The sequence below is a fragment of the Engystomops pustulosus genome, chromosome 2 (assembly GCF_040894005.1).
Source record: "Engystomops pustulosus chromosome 2, aEngPut4.maternal, whole genome shotgun sequence".
In the NCBI taxonomy this organism is placed as follows: Eukaryota; Metazoa; Chordata; class Amphibia; order Anura; family Leptodactylidae; genus Engystomops; species Engystomops pustulosus.
The window spans coordinates 174,962,985-174,977,856 of NC_092412.1; the positions used below are offsets into that span (position 1 = coordinate 174,962,985).

At 37.6% G+C, this 14,872-nt stretch overlaps 1 protein-coding gene across 6 annotated transcripts in view; it reads left to right on the top strand.

Moving 5' to 3' along the window:
* FRS3 (fibroblast growth factor receptor substrate 3) overlaps nt 1-11,208 on the top strand; it is a 38,608-nt gene extending 27,400 nt beyond the window's left edge. For all 6 annotated transcript variants that reach the window (XM_072137343.1, XM_072137344.1, XM_072137345.1 and 3 more), the window contains one exon: nt 1,282-11,208. In XM_072137343.1, coding sequence (XP_071993444.1) covers nt 1,282-2,271 — 990 coding nt within the window. In that variant the 3' untranslated portion in view covers nt 2,272-11,208. The remainder of the gene's footprint in view (nt 1-1,281) is intronic.
* Nucleotides 11,209-14,872: the final 3,664 nt, after the last annotated feature.

Below are 14,872 nucleotides of genomic sequence, written 5' to 3' on the forward strand. Positions count from 1 at the left end.
CATCCCGCAATGAAATAATGGAGGGGTATAGGGAGCAACGTGACATAACAGTTGTTACAATTATTCATTTTACCGAAATGAATACACAACAGGTTGGGCGTGAATTGTGTATGTGTTGCGTATAAGGAGGTAGAATATACCAGGGGACCAACTAAACTTCTGTCACTCTGGAGTTGTTGCAGGTCTCTTAGTAGTATATAGTGTCCATCCTAACTCCTCTTTTGGAACAGACTCTTTATTGAGTCCTACCTTTAGAAGCAGCAGAATTCACCAGGAAAATGCTGTCCTGGCAAAACACGGAACATCTAATCCAGAGGTACTGGGGCCCCGTCCTTCTTGTCCCAATATTAGTTTCCTAATATCTTCCTCTTGAAAATGGAGAAATGATACGGCAGGACCTGCACAGTGGAAAAGCGCGTGAGAGTTGTACAGTATCATCTGTACAATGTACACGGCCAGCGCTGGATGGATGGCTGTCAGGAACAGCCGCCATCTTTCCCCGATCATTGTGTCTGAACCGTGTTGGCAAGTCACTACCCCCCTCACCGTTCTATGACAACGCGCACCGGGAATAGGCTTCACAATCTTTAATTTTTTGGCAATTTATACAAATAAGGGCTTATTTTTTGCGAGACGAGATGCACTGTAAAAAAACCTTCATTTTAGTGGGTTTTTAGCTTATTGAAGGAATTTTATTAACTCTACGTGTGGAGGAAAATAAAATCAATTCTTGTTTTGGATTTTTAGCATTTTTTGGGGGGAGTGTTCACTGTAGCATAACAATAATATATTATCTGTATTCTATGGGTCATTACGGTGATACCTCATTTATATAGTTTTATTTATATTTGCCCAATTTTATTGAAGGAAAACTAGAATAGAAAAAATTGCATTTGTTTTAGTATTGCCATTTTTACTATAGTATTTTTTGGTTGACGGAGCTGGTTGTGAGCTTATTTTTTGCGTGACAAGTTCTTTAGATCTCTGCTTGCTGTCATATAACAGGAAGCTTTGTTGTTCACTTCTTGACCATGTTCCACCGCTCCATGGTCATGTGGTGACCTCTCATGACCATGGACCAGTGGAACATGGACAAGAATTGAACAATGAAGCTTCTTTTTACGTGACCACAAACTGGGATCAAGAAAACCAATGAGGCATTGATACGGAAAGTATAGTATATTAAAATTTTAGAAAACCACCTGAATAAACCTTTTAACTTACTTGGAAATAAAATATTATTGATAAGAAATTTTTTCCTCCCTTCTTTTCCCCTTCCAGTCTCATACCTACGTGAACACCGCAAGTGGGGAAGAGGAAATGGGTGGTCGACATTGCATGCACTCCTTGCCAGAGGTACATGCACCGTACCATGATCCACCAAGACATATGCTAGGGTCTGGTTGTTCCATGGAAGAGCGGAATCCACAAGTCTTTCTACAGCCTGGTGAAGTGAAGTTTGTACTTGGTCCCGCGCCAGCTTATAGACGATTGCCTATGAGGGGAGAGAGCTTTTGCAGGCATCATAGGGATTGTCAAGGCCATGTCTGTGCTGGAGAAAGAGAGCACATGCCTCCTCACAACAACAACAATGAGTGCAAGGATCAATGGGGTTCACACAAGTGTGCATACGAAAATATCAATGGCTTGGTACCATCTGGAAGTATTGCTATGCGAAGGGGTACCGCAAGCAGGAGTCTTAAATTGTCAACTGAGGGGCTGCCATACAGCAGTTGTTCACACCGCAGGACGGCAATGTTACACTACGAGAACCTGCCCCCGCTACCACCTGTATGGGAGTGTCAATCCCTGCAACATGAAGAGGATGATGAGGAGGATGAAGAAGAAGATGATTCCACTGATGCCATGACACCATCTCTTAATGGATATCATGACGACCCTGTGCAAAACTACATGAACGCTGATAGCGTTACTGCATGTAGTGGGCACCATCATCATCGTCCAGATTGCCAACCACGTAGAAGCTGTCCACCCAGTGTGTTCAACTTTGACTTCAGAAGGCCACGCGGAGAGCAAAGGCAACTTAACTACATCCAAGTAGAGCTGGAGGGGAAGAATGAAGGAAAAGGGAGGCCGATTCCTCAGATCACCTGTACACCTGCTCCAAACCACCCAGCACGACGTGCAGACTCTTATGCTGTCATTGACCTTAAAAAGACAGCAGCTATGTCTAGCCTACAGAGAGCTATGCCCCGAGATGATGGCACGTCTAGAAAAACCCGACACAACAGCACGGACCTTCCTCTGTAAAGCTGCCTATCTAACATATTTTATTCTGATCTTTTCTAAAAGCCATCTCTACAGCTGATACCTTGGCTTTTATTTGATTTCCACATTAGATGACTACTTGTACTTTTCAACATCTCTGCCCTCTGCAGTGCAAACTTTCTTAAACTGCATAGAATGTGAAAGATATCTTTTCAAAATGGGATAAAGAAAAACTGGTGTCTGCTGCAGAGAATACTTTTTTTGGCTTGGGTAACCCATGACTGACAGCAAAGCCAGTGTTGGCATCTTGGGGCGGGGGGGGGGACATGCTCTTTTTTTTTTGTTTGTTTTTTTATTTATTTTTTTATCACTGTTGCTTTTGTAGATAACGTTTTTCATTGCAGATTAATTTATTTAACTTATTTTTTTTATTTATTTTTATATACATTCCATGCCTAATTGTGCCCTACAGAATTATTAAGTCCTGCTTCATAGCAGATACTAATGGTCACTTTTGTTGACCAATGTGCATTACTGGTTTAGAACCTTGTACCTCTTCTGATCCCACCAGAATGATAGCATGTTAAAGTAGATAATATATATACCCCTCTATTCCAATTTTTTTTTTTTTTTTTTTTTTTTTTTTAGCAGAATCTTGTTGTGTAGGTGCTAATAATGAGAAATAATGGGCCTTATGTACTGACATACATTTATATAGAGCTATAAAGGAATTAAAGAAAATAATTTATTTCATAGACTGAAGGATACATACAGGGAATATGAATCAGCCCAATATTTTACTTGAATGAAAAGTGCCAAATCTGTTTCTACCTGTGCCATGATAATATTCAGAAACTCGCACACATTCCTTTAATCCGGCACCCGTAGCAAGTTGTACACAAAGCAAATCTGTGTCCTTTGTATGAAAAACGTTATATATACACGATAGCATTTTCAAAAGAGGCCAAGACAAGATGGGGCATATTATGTCAGTGCAGCATAGGTGGAAGGATGAGTGAATGGTCTGGGCGGCCGGTTTATTTGTAGCTTTCTTATTTGAAGGAAAAAAGAAAACTTGTGTCAAATGATCTATGACCCTGTTAATTTTGGCATCTTGGGCTCTGTTCTATTTTCACAAAAGGTTCTCCCAAATTTTTTTTTTTGCTTGGCTGTGGAAAGCTGAATGAATGGATATGTGAATGCAGCTTTGTTTACACTACTATTAAAGTATATCAGTGCCATGCTCATAAATCTTAAATATACATCTTTTTAGAATTGCCCCCAACACAGAGGGAACCTCCACTACCGTTAGACAGATGCTCATAAATCTGATTTGGCCATTGCAGCCTGCTGCTGGCCTCAGCGGTCTAGTAATATATTCTTGGCTTTAAACTTTTTTTTTTTTTTTAAGGAGTTGCTTTGTTGTGCTTCTACAGAGTAAAACAAATGTATATACAGTATGTCCTAAACGTGCATTAAAGCTGTAGGTAAAACTAGAAATATTTCATACCACCTTATAATGTGATTTTTCTCTGCAGAAATTCAGCAAAAAGATGGATTTGTTGTTGTCGTTGTGTACTTTACACCTTTTCCCTCTGTTGTAACAAGTGTGCCTTTCATGGATTTTTGTTTCTGAGAAACCGGCATCATAAACTGTTTTGTGAGCCATCAAGTAAACATGATGTGGATGTCCGTTTTCTTTACCACCAAATCATCCCACAACCCAACACATGTAATATTGCCCATCTATTTCTGTCATTAGGAGGCTATTTTGTGTGCATCTCTTGTATACAGACTGAACCCATAGTGCAGCATTATGCCAGTCAGATCTACATATTCTTGTTTATTGGTAAAATGCTTTGTGGTGTTATCGTCATAGGTGAACAGCTCCTTAACGCATTAGAGAGCATCAGCAGTAGAAATGATTTCCAGCATGGCCTTGGGCTGTGGAGCTATCCCATAAACTCGCTTCCATGACATTCATTTATATTAACAAACACAAAAATGGTCATCCAGCATTTTTGTCATTTGTTAACATTTTTTTTGGAGAGTGGTGTGTTGTAATACGTTAGGTGTGTCTGGTTTTTATTCACAGAATTGCTCATCATGTGACCTACAAATCCACCACACATTCAAGCTGTAATACTCTTTCCAGCCAATTGGAGTTGACTATTGTCTTTTACTGTTTTAAAGGAGTGTCCATAATGGTCTTTTTTTTACTTCCTTATTCCACAACTTGTTATGGCAGCTTTATATAATACCCCCTTAAATGTAGACTTGATAGACCAAATTTATCAGTTCATGCTGGATGATAATACAGTTTAGAATATCTTACAATTTAGCCACACCCCATTGTCAACTGACACATCCAAGGAAATTATAAGTAGAAAACCTGCTACTTATCATGCAATTTAAGTTGTTTGACTCATTGCTTTTCACCTATACAGTACAGGCAGTCCCTGGGTTACGGTTACAGATTTTCAAAATTTTTTGCTGTGTGAAGGATTATCAACAAAACTTCATTAAACACCTTACAGCTGATCACTGCAGCCTAGAACTAAAGTTAAGCATCCAGAGAGCTTCACCAGAGGTCTGTATAAGAAAGATCCTCCAGCTCACCTGGATATTTCGGTAACTTTATCCGCTTGCACGGATCCACCCCGCTGCAGGGCAATAAAGTCCACGATAAAGAAAGAATTCCGGATCCAGCTAGTTGCAGAATAAGACTGCCTTTATTGTGTTTTCAGGGCATCCATCAGGTAAAATACAGGTGGCATGGTAAAATCATCGTCAACGCGGAATTCTTTCTTTATCGTGGACTTCACCAGAGGTCTGTCTGCAACTAGTGGTTGGGTGTAGATTTACAAAGAACGAGTAAGAACGAGTCATATTCTATGAATGCCTGCCAGGTGCCCGAATATTTGCTTACCTCCAGTCCTGAAACCCCCTGACACCTTTGTATTTTTGTTAATGTAGGCTTATTACTTAAGGTACTGTAGTACTTATTTTACAATGGATACTCTCTTCCATCCACTGAAAAAAACGCTTAGCAATTTACTGCTTTGGAGACCTTTGTCTCCTTTTGGGTGATGCCACATGTCACGTCTTTGGACCGTTTAAAGCATGTGTTTTCAGTCTGTTTAAAAACGGACTGTGTGCATGTGTTGTTGAATGTTTACCATGCGTTTAGGGTTCTTTGAACCTGTTTTTCTTCGTTTCTAGAAGTGTTGGCAGCTGTGAAACAGATTAAAACCAGCCAAACACATGGTAAACATTCAAAAACGCATACGTTTTTAAACGGACTGAAAACGCATGCTTTAAAACGGTTGAAAAAGGGTGGCATCACCCTTTATTGTAGATTGGGAGTTTTGGGGAAAACTGACCTTTGCACACAGACAATAACTGCAGTAGGCTAGCCACTAGAAATATCTAGCTAACCCACAGCAATCTATCATGATTGCATAGAGGATGATATTTAAACCAATCCCATTCACATTCTGGAAACACTACTTGGAAGATGCCAATTATTGCAGCAGGTTTTACCCACATCTTTCGCTTCTGCAGTAGTTAAAAGGGTGATGTGTAGAGAAATCTGCTCACAGAGAAAAACACTGCAGAATTACCCTCCCAGTAATTCTGGAGAATGTCTGCCTGTATAGTGTGGCCATGGCCTTAGGGATTTTTTTTTTTTTTTTTTGTGGGGGTGTGTTGTTTTTTTTGGGGCGCAGCTAGATGAAGCAACCTGAGCTATGGCTGCTTTCATTTTTTCAAGTTCACTGTGATAGCTTACTTTGGGTCACATTGCATTGTTTTCTCAATTTTTCTTCCATTGTGGCACTTTTTTATTATGTTTTTCCAATAGGCCTCTCTTAAGTAAATAGTTAGTGGCATTAAGATACAATGCAAATTTACCAAAACACCAGCAGAAATGCTACTAAATTTGAGGTGTTACTATAGAATTAAAAAAGTTTTGAGTAAAGTGAGTGTCAAGGAAGTGTCAACATCCAATACTATGTAGTATCATGTTTATGTGGATTTAGGGCTATATTTCACAACTTTACAGACGGTTGTGTGCCGAATCAAAGGAAATGCACGGCATGTGTGTATCCTTCAAATTATTTACAGTCTTGGTATGTACATGTAGTACATATGGAGAATGTACAAATAGTACATCACTGTAGCTCACAGTAGTCCAGTGCTTATTTTTTTTACTCCGATATCAGTATTCTCAAAGAGTTTTTCAAAAGTTAGGAAGGATATAATAGAGTTCAAGTATAATTTAAAAAAAAACTGCTTAGGCTAAATTCACACAAACGTGTTCCCGCCGTACATGGCACGACTGGCACACGTCTGTGCCTGGGAGAGGAGGAGGGGGTGAGCACTGCTCACTCCCGCCCCTCTCCATAGAGAAACATGGCGCATGGTGACGTTTTCCGGGGAGAGAAAGGACAAGTCCTATCTTTTCCTGGGGTACGGAACGGTGCAGTGCCGCACGTGTACGGGACTGTATCGTTCTCTACGGTGCTGTGCACCCATTGCCGGCCTATGGGGGACATGTATACATCCCCCTACGGCCGTGTAAATGAGTTCAAAGAACTAACATTCATATTGAATATCAATATTTAGCCAAACAGTGAAAGCGAAAGTGGGTTTTTTACACTTAGTATAATATAGGGGCTATATGTGGATCTATATGGTACTGCTTCATGGTTATGCTTTTTGTTCATTTCTAGATATGTAGCATACCAAATTTGGCAGTTGCTGCTAGGTTTAATTATAACCGCTATGTACTGACCATCTCTCTGTCTGTGACAGGTAAGTTGTTTAATTATTATCACACATATCACCATAGATCACTATAATGTTTACTTTATTTTTGGCTTTAATGGGATCTGCGTGTATTAAATAATCTGTTGCTGACTGTTTATACTGATGTCATTTTTTATCTTCTTACACTTTTTTTTTTTTTATTATTGTACTTTAAAGAAAACTTATTTGCATACTGCCATTTTCTTTCAGTAAGCTGTTGCTCTCATGTTTGTATGAAATACAATAACTGTACAGGAAAAAGTAATGTGGTCATCTAGAAGTATAGTCGTTTGTAAATGTACAATACTTCCATGGCATGTGCCATTTATATACAGAATCAGTTCTTTCTCCTGATGTCATGGAAATTTAGCGCACTTTAAGGGGAGCTGCAACAGCTGTATGAAACGGGAAAGGGAAATATATAGAAATAACTTGTTTGCCAATATATATTTTTTTTTTATAAGTATAGAAGGTAATCCTGTCATGACGTTATTGTGGCAGAACATTAAATGTGTGTGCTGTAAGCAGTTATTAATCTCTATATTGTAATTGTTTCCACTGTTGGATAAAAGGATTTTTTTTTAAGACCAAGAAAGCTTAAGACAGTCAAGTTGTGACTGCCCAGCTATAAAAATAGGAGAGGTGTGTACCCTAGGTACAAAAGGTTGTGTACCCTAGGTGAAATTTTTTTTTTTTTTGTGGATATGTATGCTTAAAGGGGTATTCCAGAAATAAGCATAAGTCATATACAAATGGGTCCTTAAAATATAAGCTAATATGTAACTAGTTGTTATTTAAAATGTTGCTTCCCTTAGCAGAAAATGCTGTGGACATAAACTGTAATGAAGAATTGCTATTTTCTCCGGTAGGAGCAGACACAGGACAGGAGATGGCCGCTGGTCACATGTCCACATCACATGTCCTGCACCTGCCTGGGCAGGTCATGTAATCACCACTCATTTGGCTGTAGACAGTTAGTTGCAGTAGATCCAGTATGCCCAGTGTTGTGGTGAGACGTCATCTCAGTGACGTGATGGCAGTTCCACATTATTACTATGGTAACAGAGCAGGACAGTCTATTAGATCATTGCTGAGAGGAGGAGTTACTGAGAATTAAAAGGCATATAGGGCTTGTAGTTTCCAGTGGCGGCCATCTTGGGGATAACGTTGGAAATCATAAAATCCAATTTATTTAAGCTCCATTTGGTGACAAATAACATTGAGCTTTGTTGTTTTCACTTATTTATAGCTTTATGGGTTTTTGTATAAGCGGTTCATATTCCCGGAATACCCCTTTTAAAATACTGGTCTAATTTATTATAAATGGTACAAGTACCCTTTTCTTTACCATTTTTAAATATATATATATTTTTTTTTTTTTGGGTGGTGGTTCTGTTATTACTATAAAAGAAAACCATATCATGTATTTTAGATTTTTGGGTTTTAAGCTTTAAAATACTTTCTTCAGCGAAGATGTCAAGACCATTTGAAGACTTGAACATCACATATTTTATAAAGAAAAGCATATTTTTGTGTTTTTGAACATTAATTTATAGTTTTACATAGGTATACCTTTTTTAAAGGAACACTGAACTTGGAACTAAAGGACAAAAGTCAAGCGGATGATCTTCTCCCACTAGTCGAGATTTCTGCATGGTCCTGAAACAGTCTTGTAGAATCCCCGCAGAGGAACAAGGGTTAAAGAGATTGGCCACTTTAATTCATGTTTTCTGGAATCAGAGAGACAGGAAGAAATTGGGTAATTTACTAATATACATCTATTGAATGCTTTCTTGAAATATCTTTTGCTCATAAGCTGTGCTCATAGCATAAGCTATTCCATAAAATGGTGGAAGATGGAAGTTGATGGGATCTTAGTTGTCCAACACCTTTTGATAGCATTCATAAATGCAAACTTGAGGTCATGTACAGTTAGAGATCACATGTCCCTCCATCTGCAGCCATTTTATGGACAGGAATTATAGCTGATGATGCAATTTCTGAACTATGGGCTTTACTTTACATTTCAAGAAAGTGGTGCAGAATTAATACATGTATATTACCTAATGATTAAAGTGGCCCTCTAATCTCTGTTGATCTGTGTCATATTACTATTACATATTAGACTGTTGTTCTGGCCCGCAAAGCTTATTTTAATGTAGTATGAAAGAAAATGAGATTAAAGAAAAGAGAACAGCATTTTCTATGTTCATTGTTTCTTTAAAGTGAAGCCACTCTATAAATCTCTCTTTATCTATGGACTGACTCACACTGCCGTGGTTGGTTCATGAATTACAGACGGTTCCCTGTCCCATTTGAAGGACTCACAGTGGTGATATGATTCAAGGAGTCCCTGCACAATAGTATTGCTGAGCTCTAAAACAAAACGTTATACGCTTTGTGATTTACAGGCTGACCATGGCAATGTGACTCTGCTCTTATACTGATCCTGAGTCATGTACTCAGGTTTCTGCAAGTTGCTTATCAATCAGCTGATCTAATTCAACTAAATTACTGCAAATTGGTGGATAATAATTCCCCCACCACCAATGCATGAAGTGCCAAATTTACTGAAAGGTTCTGGGCCTCTTATTAAATTTGGTGCGTTGCTTGTATGCCAGAATAAAATCTATTCCAGGTCAGACCTGTCAGCTTTCAGGTCAGATTTCAGCTATAACCTGCACATGCTATAGTTTATTCAGCGGAGATAACCATGCCCACCTAGCTCCATGCCCCTCCACGCCTACTTTACAGAATATTTGCATGAGGGGTAGAAACTTTTTTTTTTTCATGCCTTGTATGCTAGAAAACTGGAGGAAAAAAAATGCCCCTTCACTATTAAACATAATGGCTACACTTCCAGAATGCAATTAAGTGGAGCATTATATATCAGGACGCTGAACCTAGAAGGGTTGTAGCCTTCAGAACTCTAAACCCCCACTGTGGATGGAAATTGCCTGTAACACATGATGCAATTTGATTGTAGAATTGCAATGTACATTTTATAAAGGGGAAGAAAAACCTCAGTAATTAAAAGTAAAATATACTTTGAGTCATTTTTTGTGATATGCACACATTTGTAGCAAATAGATGGTAGAAAACCAATTTCAGACTGACTTAAAAGGGTATTCACATTACAGCAAATAAATGTTATTGTTTTTATGATAAAAAGTTATACAATTTTCCTATATACTTTCAGTATCAGTTTCTCAGTTTTCTAGATCTCTGCTTGCTGTATTTTTATAGAAAGCTTCTGTGTTTACTTTCAGTGGACAGAAATCTGACCATGGTCACACAGGTGCACAGCTCATTATGTCTCAGAGAGTAATCAGAGCCGTGTGTTATAACGAGCCGTGCACCGGTGTCAGTTGTCTGTCCTTTGGAAGTAAACATAGAAGCTTCCTATGGAATGACCGCAAGCAGAGATCTAGAATAGTGAGGAATTGATACAGAAAGTTAGAAAGCATATAGGAAAATTGTATATCATAAAAACAAGAACATTTATTTGTTGTAAAGTTATATAATTTTCAAGAATTTGTGTAAAAATCTCGAATCATTTTTATTGTGAAAAATATTTCAAAGACTTAATTTTACATTCAATTTAATATGAAGATAAGCAACAGGGGCTTAAAGAATAAAAAAAAAACATACCCCAAATTCCTTCCTTTTTTAGGAGGGGAAAGAGGAATCCTGACCAGGTGTTAGGATACTGGTCAAACAAAGTGTGCAAAACAGATGACCAAGCACAAGGACAATGCACCAACGTGCACCAAAACCAATTGTTTTGGTTTGTGGCTTGTGAAATTATTTATTTTTTGTTCTTTTCTCTTGTTATATTTACACATTTATTGTTCATTCGCCTTCTCTAAATTGTGTGTATAATTTTTTTTCTACAGGTTTTTTTTTTCTTTTTAATCTTACAGTCAGGTCTGTGTATTTTTGGCCAACTGCGCATTTCCAGGAAAAAAAATTATGTGACTGTTGTACTTTATCTGTGGTTGTGTGTATTAAATATTGAGTATTTTACAGGTGGAGAAAAGAACTTCAAACTCTTCCTGTTTCAGTTCCATTTTTGGGTCGGTGTGGAACTTTTTTTTTTTCCCATTCCTTACCTCCTTATATTCCATCAATGAAATTATTAATGCAAATAAAATTGGCAAGTGATTCCAATCTATTGTCTTATTCTGCTATTACATCATGAGGTAGCTGCATCTATACATGGTCTTGAAATAAGTCTCTTATTGGAAATCCTTTTTTTTTTTCATGCCTGTATTGTACTATACTGTTTTATACACTGCTCAGAAATATAATGGAAATGGAAATATAATGGACACTTAATGCTGATGCCCTTTTTGAGTTTCCACTTTTTTTTTTTCAATTACAGAGCTGTATCAGGGCTTGTTTTGTGCATAACAAATTCTAATTCCTAATGACTGTGTTTTTAAAAAATTACCAAAAAACACATTTGCACTATATACTTGTAGGCGCTTTCACTGTGTACTTCTCTTGGGTCTTTGGGTCTGGAGGATCAAGGGACTATAAAATTTATATAGGGTTTTTATTGTATTTTAATGGATTTAAAAAATGTAAACAATTTTCTAAAAAATTTTTAACCACAATCACCATTATGTATATTACCATATTTTGACACCAATAACATTTTCTACTACAGGATTTTTTTTTTCGGGATGAGACTGTGTTTTCATTATGACCATTTTGGGTACGGTACAGCTTCTTAGTTTCCCCAAACCTTTATTGATCAGGAAACCTAAAGACGCCTTACAATAGAACCGGCAAAACAAATGCCCCTTGCAGGGGGAAGTATAACACAGTCTCATCAGATACATAGCCAGCTACTGTATCAATTTAGCAATAAAGTGTAAGGGAGAAGGAGTGGGGAAGGGGCACAGGGGAAGTACTGTACAACTTTTTGATCATTTTTTTTTTTTTTATTACTTTCCCCAATTTAGACCTTTTTTAGATGCTATTTTCTATTAAGATACTGTGGCAAAATGGCGGCAGTTTTGCCGGCGGCGTTTAGCTGCAATATGCTGGCTGTATGTAGAGGGCTCAGTCCGTCAGCCTACTGCATACTAATTTTGCCGCTCGCCGACATACTATTGCATCAATTAGGGGTTGAAACACACAATGTAACTCCAAGTCATTCACACTTCTGTGAATCAATTTCTCCTGCTGTTGTGCAAAGTGGTTCTGCAGGTAGACCATTTCTTTATTTGTTTTGTCATTGCTCTCGTCACTACCATGAAGTAGTGTCTACAACCTACAGAAGAAGCTCAGGTAGCACAGCTCATCCAGGATGGCACTTAAAGGGGTGTTCTCGTCTGGGTATTCACATTCAGTTTCATTAATTTGCCATATATAAACATTTCTTCAATTGGATGTTATTAAAAAAAATGTTCCTTTGTGAAGATAATTACTCATAAATGTAGTCATGTTGTCCCTTAGAAACGAGATAGCTTCCTTGGTTATGACCACCTCACATTTTGGCAGCAGTAGCCAGACATGCGCTATTTAGTCCTGCCTGTATTACAAGAAAAGGAAAAAAGAAGATGTGTGTATATAGGACAAAAATACTTATAAATACTTATAAATAATACAGATATTAAAAACACTAAAAAAGCTATAAGAAGCTTTACAGTACAAATCCTATTTGCAGGGCCAAATGAAAGATATAACTGGATGGCAATGTACTGATGTGCTCCAATAGAAAAATAATTCAATATAGTAACATCAGAAAAATCAATAAACATTGGAGCAGAGAAAGTGCATTGGTGCAAAGTTCAATTCTACAGACATGATGACATGATGAAAGATTTACATGATATTACCGTCATATAGTGAGTCAAGTTGGCCCATGAGAAACACAGGAGAGGAACAAGCAGGCTTCCTCAGGGGATATCCATGGATACCACGTTGTCTACCTTTTATAGTCGCTGTGGCTTGGGAGGAGAAACCGGTAGTGAAATCACATACGGATGCCAGCCCCGCCCACCAAATAGCGTGTCCCAAGCAAAAGAAAAGAGAAATAAAAAAGAATTAAAGATGCCGGAATGGCGCACATAGAGCACTCATTTCTACTGGACTTAGAGGTCAAATACTGGAGAGAAAATCGACTTTCTATAACCCCAGTGTGTAGTGTGTTCGCCGACCGGAAGTATGTCACATGCGGGTCATGTGCGTTCCAGCGTTCAAATAGCGGTCAGGCATCAAAACACAGTCCAAGTGTTTGAAAATGGTAACAAATTTGTTACCAGATTCAAACTGTATGGTAATGAACCTATTGTAATATGTAAAATTATATACAACCCTATTAAAGTGTCAGGTAGTTAATAGATAAGGGTAAGTATATCACCTATTGTGCAGTACAAGATATATATTGCGAATCAGCGCATGCAAATATAGAAAATATATATAAAGAAATCCTAAAATTATAATATATGACATATTATGCGGTACAGGATATACATACCGGCGCATAGAGACATAAAATACCAGTGCAGATACCGAGAATAAATCAAAAGATAAAGAATTGGTGTTGTATAACCCACCAATTAAAGTCACGCATATATAAGATATTCTATACCAGTGATGGCAAACCTTTTAGAGGCTGAGTGCCCAAACTACAACAAAGACCCGCTTATTTATCGCAAAGTGCCAACACAGAAATTTAATTTGTGATTTATACTCCCTTCTCTGTCACAGTTTTCATTGATAGCAGTACTCTGAGGACAATAAAGCAGAAAATAGTCCCTGGTAGAGCTGTCACTTTAAAATAGCTCTGTGCACAGCAAGTCCTGGGTTGTCTGGGACTGCAGGTTCATGCCTGGAGTTATCTCTGGTGATGGCCTGAGTGCCCACAGAAAGGGCTCTGAGTGCCACCTCTGGCACCAGTGCCATAGGTTAGCCATCACTGTTCTATACTATAAAGAAATAATGACAAAATAGAAAAACATTTTTTTATATAGATAGGTATATAAGACTTGATGTCTATTAAGATATGAAGTGAGTAGTCGTCATCATTATTTCCAAGTTCAAACTGTATGGTAATAAACCTACTGTAATATATAAAATTATGTATAACCCTATTAAAGTGACGAATAGTTAATAGATAAAGGTAAATATATCAACTATTGTGCAATACAGAGTGTATATACTCAGTATAAATACCAAGAGTAAATAAAAGATCAAAAATTGGTGTTGTATCACCCACCGACTAGAGTCGCATATATAGAGTATTCTATACTATAAAAAAAATAGTGACAAGATGAAAAATATATAGATAGATATCAGGCATAAATTCTAAAAATACGAAAATTATTTATAAAGAAACCTAACACCATGAGCTGGCGAAATATATGTGGTGTAAATACAGAGTATATAAAAGAATGGGCAAGCAGGCGAAAAAGGGGACCAGCGACTAAAAGTTCTCCTCCCAAGCCACAGCGAGTCAAAGGCAGGTAAAAATATTGTAACTAAATCATATATTTTTTGCAAATACAAAATATTAACAATTACAAAAGACCACCTAATGAATATACAGATTGCATAGAAACAAGCAAGATCACACGATGTGGAAGTAGAGATATGTGTACAATAAACCTATATAGGTACACCATATGTATTATAATACACCAGAAAAGGAAAAATAACCCTGTATATACATTTGTACATGTACAAGTGACGAGATGATACTTAAGGATTGGTAAGTATACAGAAATAAATATAAAGAAAGTTGTTCGTTCTGAAAAGGAAAGGTACAAATCTAGAGCCAATCCGGGCGTTCTATTTTCAAGCTGTAGTGGAGATAAAAGGA